Source organism: Pleurodeles waltl, chromosome 6 (assembly GCF_031143425.1).
Source record: "Pleurodeles waltl isolate 20211129_DDA chromosome 6, aPleWal1.hap1.20221129, whole genome shotgun sequence".
Taxonomy (NCBI): Eukaryota; Metazoa; Chordata; class Amphibia; order Caudata; family Salamandridae; genus Pleurodeles; species Pleurodeles waltl.
The window spans coordinates 1369596156-1369610811 of NC_090445.1; the positions used below are offsets into that span (position 1 = coordinate 1369596156).

The 14656-nt window shown below is 43.1% G+C and overlaps 1 protein-coding gene across 11 annotated transcripts in view; it reads left to right on the forward strand.

Annotated features, from left to right (window-relative positions):
- The window catches only part of ARHGEF10L (Rho guanine nucleotide exchange factor 10 like), a 552090-nt gene that overhangs the window by 313339 nt on the left and 224095 nt on the right, over positions 1-14656 (forward strand). For 9 of the 11 annotated variants that reach the window (XM_069240675.1, XM_069240678.1, XM_069240680.1 and 6 more), the window contains one exon: positions 2480-2588. In XM_069240675.1, the coding sequence (XP_069096776.1) occupies positions 2480-2588 (109 nt within the window). Of the gene's footprint in view, positions 1-814; positions 1103-2479; positions 2589-9476; positions 9715-14656 lie in introns of those variants that run through there. The other 2 variants (XM_069240684.1, XM_069240686.1) reach the window with 2 other exon arrangements.

Sequence of the window (14656 nt, forward strand, 5' to 3'; positions counted from 1 at the left end):
CTTTTCCCTTATCTTATATTATGTTTCTCTGAAAACTGTTTTCAACTCATTCCATAGACCACAACCACTACTTTCCTAAAACCTCACGCCTTCCATCCACCCGACCAGTAATGTGTTTGATGCCAGAAATCCCCTAATGATGTCATCTAACTCATGTTAATTGAATTTACCACAAAAGAAACGGAAGTAAAGAAATTAAATGGTTTCCCAGAACTAAACCTAATAACCAACCAACCACTGGCTACCACCACTAACGTAGGTTCTAACTTGCCTAAAGTGCTTCAATGCATTGTCTAGGTTACCAAGCACTCTACAAAATACAATTACAATACATCACCATACATTACCTGTTTATAACGTCTCGGAACCTCACAAAATACAGGACCAAGTGATATGAAAACAAATATTACAGCTATAAGGGCTTCTTTTCCATCAGCTTTCTTAAAGCACGTGTTGGTCTTACTCAGATTGTTTTTTTGTTTGGCATCCTACACATCTTTGTAGTTCTTGTTTAAACCTAATTTCCTCTCTTACGACATGGCCATTGCCCTCTTAAACACTAAGTATATCCAGCCTGTGATTTAGTTTTTTCTTCAGACCAAACTGAACTGGTAACCTCCTGATTTTGCAACAGCTCAAGCTGGCCTTTCCGGTGCACATCTTCCCATCTTTTTTAGATTTTGGTTTTGTTTCCTTTTTGCTGTATTATGCTGTGACTGTGGTTAAAAAGCCCTCTCCCATCACTTGAGTTCACTTTCTGTTCCTTATTCTGATGGTGCACACACATATATATCTTGTGTACATCAGACCCTATGCTATTCGTCTCCAACAGCTGCTGGAGGCAGTGGCAGCGGTGTGGCAACTAGCTGACTTCTGATCCAGTCAACGCGAAGGTGCTTTATGTGGGAGCTGCAGGCAGAAGTCATGGCTGGTCATATTCTGGTCACCTAATGAGACTTACTTATCTGGGATTGAGGGGTGTTACTGCAAGACATGTTGGCTGTCGTTCCAACATGCAGACATTGTTCGTGTGTTCGAGGTAGGCATGTTCTGAACCCAGATGGAATCCAACCTCCATGTGCGGATGAAGTTTGCAGTGAAGGTCAGAACCATATTTTATGATGTTGAATTTATGATGATCACCTGTCCGCGATTCATGCAAGTAGCTTGGGCTTTAGCTTATCTTTTCGGTAGCGTGTAAACTTTTGTCCAAAGTGACCCACATTCTGATCGAGGTTGAAAATTCTATATTTGTTCAGAGAAATAGCGTTCCCCGACATGAGCCCTACATGCTCTGTCCTGGAGAGAGCTCCATCTACAATCGTTTAGCTATGGCTCAAAGAAAAGGTGGAAACTCATGGAACATTTTCTCTTATATCTCTGGGGGTTATGGCTGCTGATCGCAGCCTGGTTGGGTAAAGCATTTCTTTACATTGAGTAGCTGGTGCTTTCATACATGTGGCTGAACAGGTTTCATTTTGAGCGGAACATGTCCACTCCGATGCTGTTGTGTTACACATTTCACAATATATAACCTTGATCTCTGTTTTGAACTTGCTTGGACTTTACACAAGACTTTCTCGTGCAATAGAGGATGCCACAATCACTTCTGAACCTGTGATGCTCAACCCCTCAGTCGTTTGATGATCAGAGTTTCAGACTGCAGAATTGTCTTCAACTACAGCCAGGCACTCTCGAGCATTTCCAACGTAGGAATTTATTTTCAGGAGTTTTATCCGTGATTTCTGTGGTGCTCTAAGTGATGTAGCTTCTACCCGGTGCTTCTTATGCTGAGCTTTTTCTACAGTCCTCCCCGGTGCGTTTTTAATCTCTTTTGTACTGTTTTATACATTTCTTCTGCCCATAGCCAAAAGGCTCTAATCGTTACAAACCCCCGCCCACCATTTTGATCCCCACTTTGCCAAATCTTGCATTAGCTCATTTATTCTATTTTATATCCGTTCTCCTGTCCTCTTGTTAAACTTTTGCTTTTTCTTAATTTCTCAACTGTTGGTTCAATTAGTCTTACAAATAAAGTTAGGCAATGCGAAGTGAGGCAGTTGTGTGCGGTGGGCAAACTTTGAACGAAGCAGGCTTTAAATTAACTTGAGCTGCCGGGCCAATAGCAACAATAAAATCAACCACCGCCCATTTGCTTTCTTGCCGAGGGTGATCAAAATATCATCTCTTAGTAGTCCACCTCCGCTTACCTCTGCTTTCTTATGCGCCAGATGTGTACTGAGCACTTGAATGCCCCCTTGGAATTCCTGCCTTTTTGTACACCCTGGCTTCTACTTCCTTGTCTCAACTGGGCATGCACAGGGGTTGGGTCACAGTGTCAGAATTTCTGCTGTGGGATGTCTAGCCAGTGTGTCACATTATGCACGTTTTTCTTATTTTTGGCGCGATGTTCATTGTTTTGCCAACTTTCTCATGGTGTGCGATGGGATATTTTCTTCTTCTCCCCCTCCATGCTTAGATGACACAGCTGATGAAAGCGGCAAGGAGCAACACCAAAGACGGCCTGGAGAAGACGCGGATCGCCATGATGCGCAAGGTGCCCTTCCTTCATCGTAAGGAAACCGCAGGTTAGCAGGCAACCATATCACAATCACAGGTAGCATTCATCACATTTTAAAGTGTGAGGGTCATGTGACCCTCCATTTTCCATACTCTGATAATTGCATGGGGTAGAATACTGAGCAACATTTATTAACTGTAATCTGGTAATTGCATGTTCTGGTCATTATAGTTGTGTTGGGAAATTTCTAAACATTTCTTGTGGTGGTTTGCAGTCAATGCTCATCAGTGGTGGAAATAGTATTTGAATAAGTGGCCACTGTGCCAAATTTCCTTCAAAAGCAGGGTGAGTCCATTTGGTGTAAATTAGCAACATTTGCTCTCTGCTGTCTATTTAGTATTAGGAAAAAAGTTCCTTATAAAGTAATGAGTAGGCGCAATTAAATGAAAAGTATATGTGAACATAGAATAGGTATGCACATTATTTTCTAGACATTTGCATTCCAATAAATAGATATTGTCACGAAGTCGAAGTTTAGGCAGTTATTGAAAAAACCCTGGGACACATGTGTAGACTTTCTAGCTCCTAAAAGGTAGTTCTGCTGTTTTAACACAGAAAAAGGAGCATATTTTGGCAATGCCACCGAAAAAGGGATGCAATTATGGATATACTGGTTAGAAAATGGTCATACAATTAGCAGTGTCAAACTGTAGATGGAAGTGTATGACCAACCACGAGGATCGTATCAAATTTAATAGAACGTGAGCAATTTGGGGTACTTGGTGTACATTACACCTCTGACAAATTATCTATTTGCACTGAGAATCGTGGCCACAGCGGTCCAAGACAAGCTTCAAAGACCTGATTTTTTTTAAAGATATACATTTATTAATGCACTTTTATATAGCGTCACCGTGCACCAAAGTTGTTAGTGCGCTTTTCAGGAAAAACACAAAATTAAAATGGGAAGCGACCACAAGAACAACAGTGAAAAGTGTCTAAATAGCATATACTCAGTATGGGAAAGGAATCAAAAAGGCTGTATGCAAATAACCGCAGACACTTACAAAAAAGAAATCAATTCAAATATTGGAATGGATTCCAGAAAGGTTAGACCTGTGTGGTTGGAATCAGGGGAAGATAATCGCTGTGGGGAGTCAAAAGTGAGAAAGTAGCATTAGGAGAGTAAAGGGAGGAGGAGTAGTAGTGAAGAAAGATCAGGAAAATATTCAATTAAAATCCACGTGAGAGGGAGGGAGGGGAGGAGTTGAGAGATGTACAGGAGTAAGAGTGAAGTAAGAGATAATCAGACAAGGGTGTAAGCATCTGAAATTGTAAGGCACTTTTTATTTGATCCTTTTCTCGTGTCAGGTTTTTAACACCTCCCACGTGTAATTATCTAACTAACTGCACTTACATTTAGTGGGTTCAGTCTGCTAAAGCACGGCAGAGCTCCATAATCCACCATGTTGGAGACATCCAACATGCATAACAGGTTGTCTTCTGTTGGCTGCTGCTAACATTCCTTTCTTAGATGCTAATAAGGACAATTTTAAGTTCTACCACCAAGATAGAATCCCAGATGGAAACAAGGGGTGAAAGCTGGTGTTCTTTCACTTAGTGATGTAACATGTTCTTCCACTTGTGAAGTAAAAGATTTTTCTACTGCCTTAGAAATATGTTGTACTGATGTATGCATGTGATGAGGCTTTGAATTCAGGGCTAGCTTCTTGGAATTAACGGAGCTTTGAACATTTTAATAGGGTAGTGAATGATTTGTCACAGTGTGCAAAGTTGTTTAGGGCACAGAATTCTCTTCATTTTCAATGAGTGACTGAGGAGCTTGTACATTGCTTATCGATGGTGGATGAAGTGCTCAAGGACTCTTTTCTGACGTGCATGAGTGAAGGACCAAACAGCCCACTATAAGCCTCGCTTGAGAAGGCATGTCTTCTGTTTTTTCTTTTTTTGCACCTCTTAAGTGAGCAAGTCTTAAATAGGCGGTCATTGCATGCCTGTTGGTGTAAGGTGCTGATTGCACATTTCCATTCATTGTATAACTACCCAGCAGCAGTTAGGGTGGTTTTCATTGTGGCCATTCATGAGTCTGGAGGAGGGCCAGAGTTTGATCAGTAGCCCGAAAGTTGGCGCTGAGAAGGCACGGCTTGCTTCTGTACAGGTGGAACAGCTGACACCAGACTCAGCCTGTATTTTTAGCATTGTGAGTCATGAGGATGATGTCAATGGTGTCTCCTTGCGATTACTGTTTGAATCAAGTAGGAATGTCAGTATGTCTAGCTTCATCTGGTAGAGCGGTATTCATTTGTTTGTTGCTGTAAGTAATGGCGATTAGTTTGGCCTTTATTGGGTTTCAACATAAAAGCTTGGATAGGGCTACAATTGTCGTGTAATCCATCTATGTACTCGATGGTGGAACTTCTAGGTAGAGTCAGGTGCTCCCCACCCATTTGAATCATCGTCTTTTAGTGTTGAAGCACAGGTCCCTCATTCGCTTATTAATGTATCCCTACATTTCCTTTCCTGATAAAGCTACACTGATGACTGCAACATCATCCCTAAGTTGGAGAAATATAGACACAAACACACCACACCACCCCAGCTCACCACATGCCTCTTAAGGAGATCCAGTTCTAGCAAAAACTGTAATAAATATTCTTTATAGGTTTTTTTAGCACACCAAAAACCAAGCATGGTATGCAACTAATGTACACAAGGTGTACTGTAGGAAAAGAGGATACAATACTGACCCATTGACTAATATCGCCATCCAATCCATATCATACCTTCAGTGTTCACATCTATCTACACAAAAATATAACTAAATCACAGAGGGTCAGGGGTACAGACATCTGCAATTGACAGAACTCTTGTGGATGGCGGCACACACCCTTCGCAACAGCTCAGTTAACTATGTTCGGAAAGGTCTCCACAGTTCATCAAATTGTCTCTCTCTGTCCTGCACCGCGGCAGTGAGCTATTCTAGGGCGTAAACTTTCCAAACTTCGGACCACCGAACCCAGAGGAAAGGATGGTCTGGTCGAGGGCGTCCCACTTCTCAGCGATAGTCAGGCAGGCTACCCTCAAGACGCTGGAGCATTGACTTGCCAACAATATATGTGACGAGTACAATTGCTTACATCTAGATCTCGAAGAAGGAACACTAGTGAATCATCGGGAATTGGTGCACATAATGGCTCCTATGTGTTGTACTGGGTTTGCAGGTTCACCACAAGTGTAACATAGTGTCATGGTTCTCTGCAGCCTTCCAGCAATTCTCTGGCCCACCCGCTCCCTCCACCCCAAAACAAATACCCTTTGTAGTAAGATTTCATCTCGTACTCACTTAACATGTGTTTTTCTTGTTTTGAGGACGTAGCTGTTGCTATACAAATAATATCCCAAAGCTACCAAAATGTCCATGTCCATTTCCTGTTTCGAAATAAACATGTGTCAGTGAGTTAAGGGAGCAACATCAGTGTCCAGTGCATTATACAGCCCAGAGAAAATCAAGATTGTTTTGGTGGAATCCCTTATTCCCTCTTTCCTATTTCCTCTATTTTATCTCAATGGAGTAACTGCTGAGTAATAAATGTTCTCAATATTTGAAAGGCTGCCATACAGTTTTCAGTGACTCTCAAATGTCCCCACTTGTACAGGTTTCCTGTGAGTGATAGAGTATATTATGGCAAGTTATGGAAAGCCCCATGTTTAATCAGAGTATGAAAGCCGTTGTCTTTTTTGCCTTTGAGGCTGTTGCCTGTTTTAGTTGGGGTTGTCACTGTCTTTGGATAAATGAATGGTATTTTTTTTGTTTTTTATGTATGTACTTTGGCATTGATGTTATACTCGCTTTTTATGCAAGGGTCTCTTTTTGTGTGTATATATATATATATCTATATATATATATATATATATATATAGATATATATATATATGGCATGTATTTGTTACCATGTGTGTTTTTGTAAGTCATTTGGATCTATTATGTTACAGCCCTGAAGAAGTCCTGTGTAAGGGACAAAATGAGTTGGCTGTTTCTGGTGTAAATTTGTGATGATTTTAAGAAAAGGAAATAACCAGAAGAATTTCACAAATTCACATATGTGTATGGGACTTTTGGACTGTCACCTTGATGTGGTGCACCTCTTCAACTGATTTTGCATTTGTAGCCCCTATTTCAGGGGTGGCAGCTTGACAGCAGGTGTCTGTAGGGAGTGCACCCAAAAGTAATATTTGATGGTTAAAAAGCTACTAATCTTTGATTTTGGGTCAGGTGCGGCATTCTATGGTCCACTGCCTTTTCTGTGTAGTATATCATAGTAAATGATGACCTTATAGTGCATCAGGATGCGGCAATCTTTATAGAGGTTCTTCAATGATTCCTTCGCCATCACCCTCTGAAAGTGGCTCTCATCTCTCCATAGCCCCTCTCTCACCTGTATGTAATTTGTTTTATAGCACCTCTTTTACCATCGAATGGGTGTTTGAGCACTTTACATCACACACACATACAGAGCCAATGAATCATACGTGTGTAAATCAGTGTATAGAAAATGTTGACAAAGGAGACTACAAGGTGAAGGCTTTACATGTCATCTATACTGGTGTGCATTTTTAAGGTGCATGGTCTGGAGAAGCATAAACTGAGGATTTGGAATGTAACACAGAAGTTAGGGTTGACTTTACCGATAATTGATTTCTATCCAAACGAACCCTTTTTAGCAAAAGTGGGATAATAAAAGACTTGGAAAAAACTCAACTTTATAACCTGTAACATGCTTTTTGTATGCAGCTCTTTGATGGCAGTTCATAGTTCAGTGTAATAGATCATTATTGTAACTTATGTACTGCACAGTAACAAAAGGAGCTTTGTGACAAAAGCAGTATCCCACTGAGGTACACACATAAAATACTGTTCCATGATCTGCATAGTACATGTTCTTTGCAGCATGCATATTAAACCTCTGTGCTAACTTCGATAAGTCAAAACTGCAGTAAACAAAACTGCAATATCCCTCCAGCAGGTAAATTAGTCACCTGTGTTATCATGGCACTGTTATTGTTCCCTGAAACTGTTGGTACACAAGGAACTCTGCAGTGCTTTTTTAAAACAGCCATTAAACCTCCCCCCCCCAATAACAAAAGCGGCTCCCCACCCTTCTGAGGAAATGTCTGATGTGCGGTACAGCCTGTCCAGCCAGAATAATTTTTAGGGCTGGCATTAGCCAAGAGCTTTTAATTTTACTAAAAATAGATGTATATTCTATTCACTTACAGGGACTTTCAGACAACTCTCTTCATCCATTGGTTTGGTTTTGCGTCATTTACATGTTTCTTCTGCCCACTACGGCAACACAGCATGGGTCAACAGATCGGCCCACCTCAGCCCCAGGCTTACTTTATTTTGGGTGGCTGTATTCTGTCATTTTACAAGAAGCACATACATACACAAAGTATTTTCCTTAAGTGCCCTGCGGCTACTATGGCTTTCTGGGCTTTTTTTTTTTTTAGACCAAACAAATATTTTTGGTTTCAGCCAGTGTGCTTTTCTTTAGAATGGTGAGGGCCCAGCAGCTTCTTCAGTACTAATGTTTTTGCATAAACCATGACAGAAACAAAACCAGCACTGCCAAGTCTAAAAGACTGGTGGCCAGTGCCAGACCTGTTGGCTTTGCTAATTCTTGTTGTGTTTGCTAATTCTTGTTGTGCTATGGAAGCTTGCAACATTGCTGTCTCTCCTCTATATGAAGGAAGCTTACAGCTGCTGAACTGCTGGCAGTGCTGTACCTTAGATGTATGTGACGGAAGCTTGCAATGCCCCTACGAGTGCTCTATCTGGTGTGTCTGTCTCTGTAAGAGAAGAGAGAAGCTTGGGCCATATGTACGAACACATTTTCCTATAGACACAGAATGGGCAAAACTGCTTGCTACATCGGGCCCCTTGTTCTGCAGCCATGCTGGAACTGTTCTCTGCGTCCTATAGGAGACTCTGAAAATATTTCACCATGATTTTTCAATGAAATGAGGTCGTCACCCTGGGATTACACTGCCCTCTAATGGCGTATTATATACTTGTGATGCCGTACCCTAGATAGTTATCCATATCCCTATGCTCGCATTTGCAAATTATGATAGGTGATATGTGAGACTAGGGCATTCAAAATGCTAGATATAACGAGACTGAAGAGATAACCCTCTAGTGACCTATTTGGGTGATATTTATAGATCAGAGGGCCTGGCTTTGTAACCAAGAGAATGATGCATGTAGGGGCTTGCAATCCATTACTGTAATGGCCTTATTTAAACTACAAATCCCAGGATGCAAAAAGGTGTTGACTAAACAGCGATGACTGGGTGGTGATGTCACTCGTGACACTGGGGTACTTGGTAACTACGTATGTCTTTGCTACCACGGGGTCTTTGTTACACTCAAGCACTGTCGGTGTCAGCCATATCACACCCAGTAGTTCCGAAAAGGGCGTAAAAAGTTTGCGACTGAGGAACTTCTTTAAGGCGAGGCGATTCTCAGGCTGAAAATATACCTTTGCCAGGTGCTGCCTTTTGATAATAAAGGACTTTCTGTGGTCACAAAAGCAAAAACAAGGGAGTTCCGTTTTTTGTTGTTGTTTTTATATATGACCAATTGGACGTTCTTTATTTTGTCTGTGCCACGGGGACAAGGATGGAGACTGGGGACCACCCCCTTTCCGCTATTTGCAACAGGTTTGTCCGCTTTCTCCGGCCACTTGTTTGGCTTCTTCGTAACTGTGGCACCTCAGTGTACGTCCAGCCCCTGCCGAGCGTCTCTCCGGGGTCCCTCGGGTCCCTGTGCCCCTCTCACCCGTGAAAGGCGAGAGGACGGCGCGGTCAGCAGTTCCCGGGCGGCAGCTGGCACTTCCGTGGCGCTCAGACCCCTATTAATAACCACCCTCCACCGCCCCGCCTGCCGTGTCACTCTTTGGCGTTTCCTGTACAATGGCTAACTTCTCAAATTTGACGTTTTATTGGTAAGACCCGACATTCCCAGCGGGCGAGGGGGAGAGAGCTACCCCGGGTGGAAGTGGAAAGGCCGGTGGGTCTGCAGCCCGGGATGTGGATGAAGCGGAGACACAGCGCCCGGGAGGCGAGCCCCCCGTCCGCGGCACCCACGGTGTCAGAGGACTCTCCCTCAGGTAAGGCCGTAGTGGGAAGCGAGGGCCTGGCGTTACCTACCTGACTTCCACTACCTGAGTCGACCACGCCCCCTTCTTTTCTTTCTGACCTTGGCAAGCACCTGAGGCGGCAGGGAACTGAATGACACACCGCCCCCTTTTCATTTCTATTTTTACAGTTCTTGAGATGACGTCGTGGTGGCGGAGTGAGCTTTTTTAACGTATGCCGTAAACAATCCCAACTCTTCCAGATGAAATGGGCTGTAGACCAAATTTGCACGGTGGAAACTTTTTTCCATGGATTGAGCCTTTGGAAATATGACACTGTTTTTAGTACTTAATATTTACAACGAATTATTTGCACGTATGTGTGTTTTATCTGGTGATTGTATTCACAATGTATTGTACGTTTGTATCTAAGGCGGAGTGTGCAATGTTCCCAGGTGTTACCGTAAAAGTCGGTCGCACCTACGTTGACTGAATCATTTGAGCATCTGGGTGTTATGGGCTTTACCTGTGCTTTGTGCGCGTGCCTCTGTGTTACAATGTCTGGGTTGTGTGTCTTTTACATTGCACATTTTGAGTACATCTGTGATTATGTGAGTTTATTATTGTATTTGCTTGCCTGTCTGTCTTGTAACCCCGAGTAACAGTATGTGTGCCTCTGAATACACGTCGATCTATTGTGATTAGATATCTCAGTGGATGTGTTTTGGTTTATTTGCATGTTAGTGCTTATTGTGTGTGCTCTATCGAAAACCGTGTAAAACCCAGGTCGTGGGGTGGCCAGTTTTTGCTGGGTAATTGTAGTGTGAGGCGTGGGCTTTGTGATGTCTTCTGGCAAGCCAGCCAAGTGACCATAATACAAACGGTGAAAATGGGCCCCTGTTCCCAGTTGGTAACCCTAGACTTCTATAACTGTAGATCCTCGGACCCTGGTGCCAAGAGATCTGCTGCACGATTGTTATAACCACGCCCCGAATCTTCGCCTCGAGACCCCTTTTGGATCATGGGAATTCTGCTCGGTAAAGGAACGGGTGTGGTGCAGTGTAACTAGGCAACATGCACAGGGCTTGACCACCGTATTTACACAGCGTATGGTTCATTGACAATCAGCCTTCCATTCTTAATGCCACTTTAGATATAATTGCTCACTCATCACTCCTTCCACAGTGGTGATCCATAATGAATGGCCTACTGTCCGCACACTAGCTTTGAATAAATCAGATTGAAATAGCTGTTTCTATGTAGCTCCTTCCTTCCTCAGCCAACCACTGACCCAGAGACCAACAAGCGGGCAGAGGGAGTATTTTGAAATGAAACTTTAAATAATTATCAGATTTGGACAAGACAACTCCGACATTAGTTATTTCAGCAAACCAGACAAGAGGTATGTTTACTAGACCAAAGAACTAGAAGAGCGCATGTGCGGGTGTATCAATACCTTCATGGTAGGGTGACCCTTCAGAGCCTGGCTCTGCAGCAATCATTCTGCTCCTCCGCAACTTGCAACACATCAAACATTTTCTTTCTTCACGAAGTATTTTATGGTGTTTTTACACTTTCTTAAATTAAAAATTCAAAACATGGACATGAACGAAAACTTCTTATACAGAGATTGTATAACTCCTCCCATCTTTCTAATTTAACATACACGGGCCTTTACATGTATTTCCTTGGTTTCTGTTAACTAGTTCTTCACAGCTGGAGATTCTGAGATCCTGTGAGTATATTCTGGTGGAGAGACCTTAGCCTCACCTTTACGTCTGCCTCCCACAGGCAACATTGGCCCTTCCTGCCAGCCCTCTTCTGCCAGCTGACCATTCAAAGTGTCTGCAGCTTTTCCCAGACTATAGTGTATGGAGAAGGTATGAGTGCATTCTGCAGTGTAGGTGTGGGTTTGTTCTCGGTATATTTTTGCAGAATATATACAATATTGATATGAAATGCCATTTGTGTATTTTTTGAAAAGTATGGGACTCAAACATGATTGTGGTGCTAATGCTGAAAGGAATGTTTAGATGAAGACTCTTAGAGAATTCCTGACTTAAAGTCCACATTCTTTCCTAGTCTAGAAATTCTAATCAGATCCAGTTTCCAAAAGACTTTCTTCCTGCACCCTCTTCCCAAATCCTTTTTCCATCCTGATGGGCTTTCCGTTGATAGTTTTTCCTTCTCAGGTATTTAGTTAGCATCTTCCATATTATACCATTACTGTGGCCACTGGCAGGATTGTCGAGGAATGCACCAATACTAACACACTTGCATTTGTCTTCGTCATGATCCCCCTCACGCCCTGAATCTAGCCCGGTATCCAAAAACCCCGGCCCCCAGCACACATTGTTCTCCATAGATTTGGTGACGGTATTTATGATGGATAGATTTTCTCGCAGTTTCATCATGTAAAGACTATCCCTTTTAGGCATCAGACTGGTCCGGTAAGCATTTCCCGAGCTCAGGCGCTCCAATGCTGTGTGGCGCCATTCAGCACCAGCCGCGAATATGCCCACTATGCATGACTTCGGACTACAAGTGGTATCTCCCAGTGCCCTTTCATCAGTTCCTATTCTTTCCACGGCTCACCGACATGCCTTCGGAGCTCTCTGTCGGTGCTTCACCAGTGAAACATCCTCAGCTTTTAACACTCTCAGTTAAATATCTGTTTCGGAAAAGCTCAGGGTTCAACTCCTGTTTCGGGTGCCCCAAGAAGACGTCTTTATCAGACCTGCATGACGTATTTATGTGGTCGTTGGGTTCTGACTACAAAATCTCAACAGTGGCGTTGCTTTGCCCTGGTGGGGCAGGTGCCCCACCTGCAAATGCCCTGGTCCTCCCTTGTGCCTTACCTACAACGACAGCTGTTGCCAGCAAAAACAGCGACGTTGTTCCTGTTTACATTTCACGTTTTATCTACTTACTTACTGATATCCCTGAGATTTTTTTTTTTAGGATGGTGTGTTTCTTTTGTGTTTCATGCATCATATTAATTTGTAGGGTGTGGCGTAAAAAGAGTCTCTCCTTTGTTTCTATGTGAGTGCAGGCTGTGGGTAGGTCACGATTAAGAGCCTTGAAGGTCAGGCTAAACCGAGTGTAAACTTCACACAGTGCCTGCCAGTGGATCACAAGGGGGTTTAGAATAGATGCTCATCCAATTCTTGGCCTCTCTGCAGAGTACACACAGCAGTGGAGAGCTATGCCATTTGAAATTGCGTGTGAAGGATGTAAACAACTGTGAACATACTACTGTTGCGAAAGTCAAAGAAATGCAGTGCGCACAGGTATGTGGGTGCGTTGTATGTGTGTTGTGCATATTGGTGAAGTGAAAGAGATGCAAGGAAGTACGTGCTAAAGAAAGTGAATAGAGGGGGCAGAAGAGAAAAGAGATGAGATTTGTGGATTGGGTGTTTCAGAAAGATGTGAGGGGAAAAAAGAATAAATGTCCAGCAAAGAGACTGTAGAAGAGAGTGATGTGAGGATGATAACGGGTGTGATTGGGACACTCCAAAAACCTTGCCTCTTCTACAGACCATGGTAATCGTTAATTCACAATCAGCTTAAAATGTTATTCTATCTATCTATCTATCTATCTATCTATCTATCTATCTATCTATCTATCTATCTATCTATCTATCTATCTATCTATCTATCTATCTATCTATCTATCTCGCATGTGCCAAATCTTCATGACCCTCAAGTGTTATCTGTGGCCCTTTGTGGGCCCTCCCTAAAAATCATGTCTAGAGACGTCACTGCTTTTCAGTCTGTGGAGCTTTTTCTTTGATGTATCCAAATGCCATCAGCGTGGTTTGAGTTTTTATTTTTCTTGGACAAGGGGCTCAAGGATGTGCCAAAGCACCCCCCTTCTTCCCTAGGTTAGTCTTGTGAAAGAGAACAACCCCCTAAGAGTTCTTGCCACAAAAAAACACGTAAAGGGACCATTGGAAGGAGAAATCCCATTTTCTCTTGAGGAAACAGTCATGGGACTGGTCAGATTCACAATGTCAGACCCCAATGGCAGACTTTTCCTCGTCATTGATTCCAAGGCTGAAAAAGATGTGTCAGGAATTCCCCAGTCCATTTCCAGAGTCATGCAGTCGAGACCTATCATCTGTCTATGCTGGGAAAATCTTTTAGGAACACACCAGCACTCTATGGGCAACTCCCCAAAGATGGACCATTCTTGCTGGTGTAGCAACTATGGGGGTTCTGATACTTACGTACTCCTTGCCTCTTCAGGTTCCAGCCTCTGACTCCTAAAAGAAACGTCATCCTCAGGAAACATCCCTTGTTGTCCAGCTCTGCCCATACCTCTGCCACCTAAACTGTTGTCTGTGTGGCTCTTGGAGTGTTGTTTCCAACTCCCTTGGAGCCTTTGAAGTAAACTGAAATGGTAAAAGAGAAGGTCAGAGCTTTTTTCATCTTGCAGGTTCTCCCATCGTGAGAGCAGACACTCTCAGTTGTCTCTCATACGAGGACCATGAGTGGGTGATAAACTAGAAAATGACAAAGATGATCTTCTCCAGATTTGGCTGTCCTTGTGTGCACTCTCTTCACCACAGCCTGGAACAGGAAATGTCCTCATGTTTATGCCTTAGGCATCCCTTTATAAGGTTCCCCTGGGAATGTTTCCAGGTTAATCTGGTCTCAGAGTGCACTGAACACATTTCTACTGATTCCACTTCCATCAAAAGTCTGGTGGAAGGTGTAGAAGATTTGGGCACAGCTGATCCCGATCGCCCCAGTTTGAGCATGGAGGTATGGAATATGATTCTGTAAGTACTTTCAGCTGTCTAATTCTCTCCCCATAAGTTGGACTTACTCTTGTAATAGGATGGTCGGGTTCTTCATCCTAATATCCAGGGCTGCAGCTGCATGTGTGGAGATTGACGGGTGCTAGCCAGAGTCATTTTGTGTCCTTGGTGAAGTTGGAGACATCATGTTGGTGGCCAGGAAGTCTGCTGTG